At 39.4% G+C, this 4,890-nt stretch overlaps 1 protein-coding gene across 2 annotated transcripts in view; it reads right to left on the bottom strand.

Annotated features, from left to right (window-relative positions):
• Positions 1-345: 345 nt before the first annotated feature.
• The window catches only part of LOC110019251 (ATP-citrate synthase alpha chain protein 2), a 59,092-nt gene continuing 54,547 nt past the window's right edge, over positions 346-4,890 (bottom strand). For both annotated transcript variants that reach the window (XM_020716847.1, XM_020716848.1), the window contains one exon: positions 346-460. In XM_020716847.1, coding sequence (XP_020572506.1) covers positions 389-460 — 72 coding nt within the window. In that variant the 3' untranslated portion in view covers positions 346-388. The remainder of the gene's footprint in view (positions 461-4,890) is intronic.

Raw genomic sequence — 4,890 nt, 5'->3', positions numbered from 1 at the left:
TCTTTTTTATTTTAATTATTATTAAAAATGCTGAATAACAAAAAAACAACATTCCAAAGCAGAAAAATAAAATTATGAAAAAAAAAATTTTTTCAAAGAAACCCTTCATCAAGTATTCCATACCTAAAAAAAGAAAATTCTATTGATCATAACATCTATAATATTAAAATTTAACTCAGAATATCCAAACTCAATTTTTGCCACATTATTATTACATAACTGTATATGATGAAATAACTTGATATGATCTGAATGCATTAATAATTAGCAGAACGAATTCATGTCGATTTCTGCTAAATTATGCTATGCTCTTAAATATATATATATATATATATATATATATATATATATGCTAAAGCTTAGGAAAATAATTGAGTTCCTTTGGAGCTTATGCAGCAGCAGTAATACATTCGATTGCCTGCTTGCAGATACCAGTCATAGTCGCCTCAGGTCCATACACCTACACGGTATTAAAGCTTAGATTTTAGCTTATATATTGGATAAATAAATTTGGCACACACGAAGTAGTGGCAACTATTAAAGTATTGAAGTAGATGCCTGGCTAAAATAGTTCAGGGAAGGGGGGCGCCTAATTTAGCGGCCTATTGGTAAAAAGAGAATATTGAAAAAATATAGGAGTTTATTTGTAAAATATTGTAATGCCCATATTTAGGCCCTTGTTATGAATGCACAAAGTAAATTTTCAGCAATTATTTCTTCTTAGTATCAGAACCCTAACACTAGCAGTAGTCCCGACGGTCATTGGTGTTGTTCGATCATCAGGATTGGCGTGCAGTCCTCACAAAGCAGTCGCAATGAGAGATAATTGGGATGGCAACGAGGGGATCCCGGTGTTACAAATGCGATTGGAGCTAGCTGGGATGACAATCCCCACGATACAATTGCACTAACTGGGAAGCCAACTACTGGATCGCGGGATCGCGGGATCGCACGACATTACAATCGATTAGAGCTAACTGGGACGACAACCCTTGTGACAGTCATGCTAACTGGGAAGACATGGGATCACAATGATGATCACGATACGGGATCTTGTTGTATATCCAACACCAGTGAGAAACGGGATCAAATTGATGATCGTAGCGTATAGACTACGGCTTTCAGAAACCATGATGAGATTACAATATATAGATCGCGGCTTCCAGAGACCATGACGTGATCGCATTGTACAAATTGCAACTCCCATAAACCACAACATGATCACCACGTACAGAGGCGAAGGCGAAACATCAAATTTGTGTGTGATCTAGACTTGGATTCTTGTGTTCAAAGATGTCAGGAGACGGAGATAGTGCAGGAGGAAAAGGATTATAGCATCTGGAAAGCTAGATTAGAAAGTTCTGAAGGTCTTGATCGAGCTCATACAGGGAGCAGATGTCTCAACGGAAGCCACTATCTCAGCACGTGCTTCAACGCAGGTGCCAGATATCTCTCTTATGGATATTGATTTGAAGATTGATGTATCGGCCACATATCTGAGTTGGTCGTGTCGGGTCAAGGCTGCTCTAGTAGGGAAGAGACTAGAGGGATATCTGACCGGAAAAGAACCAAAGGGTGACTGTGGTGAAAGGGATAAGTGGAGAACCACACATGCCTTAATCAACACCTGACCACTCAACTCGATGGTTTCGTCAATTGCATCCTCAATAGATAACATTTGAAAGGTGAGGGACATATGAACAAAGCTGAAGAAGATTTATGCTGGGATGAAGAACCACATGAAGATGTTCTAGATTTAACGTGAGATAGAAGCAATGGTACAAGGTGATGGATGGATTCATGAATAAGTGATAGATTTAAAACGGTTGTGGGCAGATCTTGATCACATCTCACTGATATCGAGCTTTGGAGATCCAGAGTACAAGAAAGGGAAGATCTTTACATAGAAAATGACCATGAAGTTTATGGCTCATATGAACTCCGTCTTTAATTGGAGGAGATCAGTCTTCCCAACTCAGGCAACTATCCCTTACCTAGAAGAGAACATTGCTGCAATGATACAGAGGGTGAGTTGCATGAAGCTACAGTCTGAGCCGAGTTGACTTCAAGGTGCCAGATCAGCGTTGGCTACCTTAAGCTCGGATATGATATGTGTCTAGGAGGAAACTAGCAAGTGCTACAACTGTGGTGAAGTCAAAACCATTTGAGCAAGACTTGTCCTAAGCTGTTTAAGGAGATAGAGATTGGCGAACCTAGACATGGTGGAGGTCGTGGTCGTGACAGTGGTGGTCGAAAAGGCGAAAAAGAGAGCTACTGACAAATTTGATGGTAGCAGAGGAGGGAGAGACAAGTATGGTTTTTACCAATGAGAATCATGAGTTTCTGGAATTGTTGAAGAGAAAGCAGAAAACAACAAGAGATGGAGCTGATCATGTTTCCAACCAATCGTAATCAAAGGTTAACATTGCCACTTACGTTCACTTTGACAAATGTACTTGTGACATACTCTTATCTCTATATCCACCACAAGATCATCAGAATGGATAGTAGATTTTGGTGTATCTTCATATATGACATTTACTACTAGAGATTTTTCTTCCTATAACCCCCTAACAGTACCAAAGTGCATCCAGATTATTGATGGCGACACAACCTGTAATTGGTAAGAGCACAGAGAAGAGTACCAATTATATGACTTTTTCCATTGTTTTGCATGCTCAATATTTTCCAGCGAATACTTTATTCATTAGTGTTATTATTCCCCAACTAAAATGTGTTATTTCACTTGATATTCCTAAAATGATCTTCTAAGAGAAATGGACGAGTTAAATACTTGGGGATTGGAACATGGCATAGTGAACTCAGATACCTTGACCGAGAGAGGATGAACTCAGCTTTGACATACATGGCAGAGAGTGCTGGAGTTGGAGAATCTTGGAGAAGTATGAAGAATGTGTTGTTGCTACATCACAGACGTAAGAGACACTCTTGTTTTAGTTTATTGAGTCGGTTGTATCCTTCTTTATATAAAAAGTCAAATAAACAAAAACTTGTTTTTGATGCTTGTGAGAATACGAGTTCAGGTATTTTTTATGTCAATTATGAGAATAAGACTTCGGTTATTTTTTACTTTGTACATTCTGATCTTCATGGACCTTATCTACAAGCTCTATGAATGATTATCGATATTTTGTAACCTTTATTGATTACTTTTCTTGTGTTATTTAGTTATATTTGATGAAAAATAAGAGTGATGTGTTTGTTTGCTGTAAAGACTTTTATAAGACATTCCAGACTCAATATGATCCAATAGCGAAGGTATTGAAGTCTAATAATGAGACATAGTATACTAACAAAACATTTGAGGAATACTTGTCAGCCTAAAGGATACAACTACATGTCCATACACACCAGCAAAATAAAATGGCAGAGAGGAATAATAGACACTTTCTAGAAGTAAACCAAATATTTATGGAAGCAAGCAGTTTTGATAGCTACTCTTGAGGTAACCCGAAACATGGATCAATAGGATGCCCTCGAGAATGTTGGATTGCAAGTTTTCTTATCAAATGTTGAAGGAAGATAATAGTGGAATCATTCCATTAAAAATATTTGGATGTGTATGTTTTGTGAAGTATATCAGACCATCAGTAAGGAAGTTGAATCCCAGAGCTGTAAAATGTGTGTTCGTAGGTTATTCTGCTTCCTAGACGGGGTATGTCTACTGGAGCTTGATAGAAAAGAAACTCTGACCATAGATGTCATTTAGAGAATTTGAACCATACTACACCCAAGAGGTGACCTCACCCTTCAATGACTCGCCAGATACTGTAGATATGAGGCAAGGGGGTGAGTTGAAATGGTGATAGCACACGTGTGAGCAATGCCTTGTTTTATGAAGTGAGATGAATCATTTGACGAACCGAAAAATGAAGAGAGTGAACCCATATGTGGTGGCATTCAGGCTGAAGGTGAGTTAAGGATGAGTGCACGAAGAAGGAAGCAAAATGAAGGAACGGTACCTACAGTGCCACTTGCGCCAAATAATCCCCTGTCCTCGTCTTCCCAGACTCTTAAGACATCTACACCATCTATGTCCGAGTTAGAACTCCTATGTCAAATGATTTCTCCTCCTCCTAAACCACTTAACTTTAAGGAAGACCCCTGTTGACCTCATTTTTAGTGAGGTCTAGTCTTTCTCTTAGGATTTAGGATCTAGCCTTAGGGATCTCCCTTCGACTATCTTAGAACCTTAGAAATGGGACCCGCCTCGTTCTAGAAATTCAACCTACTTCTGTCCCCTTTTGGAGTTTCGCGTGTGTGGTATCGACTTCTAGCACTTAGAAGAGTGAAACCAACATGAGGAAACCCAAAAGGGATCCCTATAGGACCTTCCTAAGCCTTAGGGTGGTCTTTTGCACAATTCGCAATCCCGCGCACAAACTTCGCAATTCAGAGAGTCGACACGTCCGATCTCCACGATTCACATCGTTTGCACTGTTACCTGTCGAATGCTCGAGTAAAACTTTTGAAACGATCGATCGCGGGTCGAAATCTTGTAAAATTTAAATTTTAACGCGTTTTTTGACACAATTGTCGGCGACGTCGTCCGAGCGACCCCGGATGACAAAATAGACTGCACCGGCACGTCCGGAACGTCGATTTTGCCTATGGACGACACCCATTTTGTTACGTCACCGCGCGCGAGTAAATCGTATTTTATTTAATATATATATATATATATACATATATTTATATATATATATGTATATATATATTAATTAAACTTTTTTTTACCCCTTCCCCCTTTCCTCTTTTAACGTTAAAATCTCTAGCTCTCTCTGCCTCCTTTCCCTCTCCCGTTCGCGTGTCTGGCTCTTTCCCGTTCTCGGTCTTGAGCCGAGCAAGCTCCACCTCCTCCACGCGAGA

The sequence above is a fragment of the Phalaenopsis equestris genome, unplaced genomic scaffold (assembly GCF_001263595.1).
Source record: "Phalaenopsis equestris unplaced genomic scaffold, ASM126359v1 Scaffold000054, whole genome shotgun sequence".
In the NCBI taxonomy this organism is placed as follows: domain Eukaryota; kingdom Viridiplantae; phylum Streptophyta; class Magnoliopsida; order Asparagales; family Orchidaceae; genus Phalaenopsis; species Phalaenopsis equestris.
The sequence above is the reverse complement of the archived record's forward strand: the minus strand, read 5'-3'. Positions and strand labels throughout refer to the sequence as shown.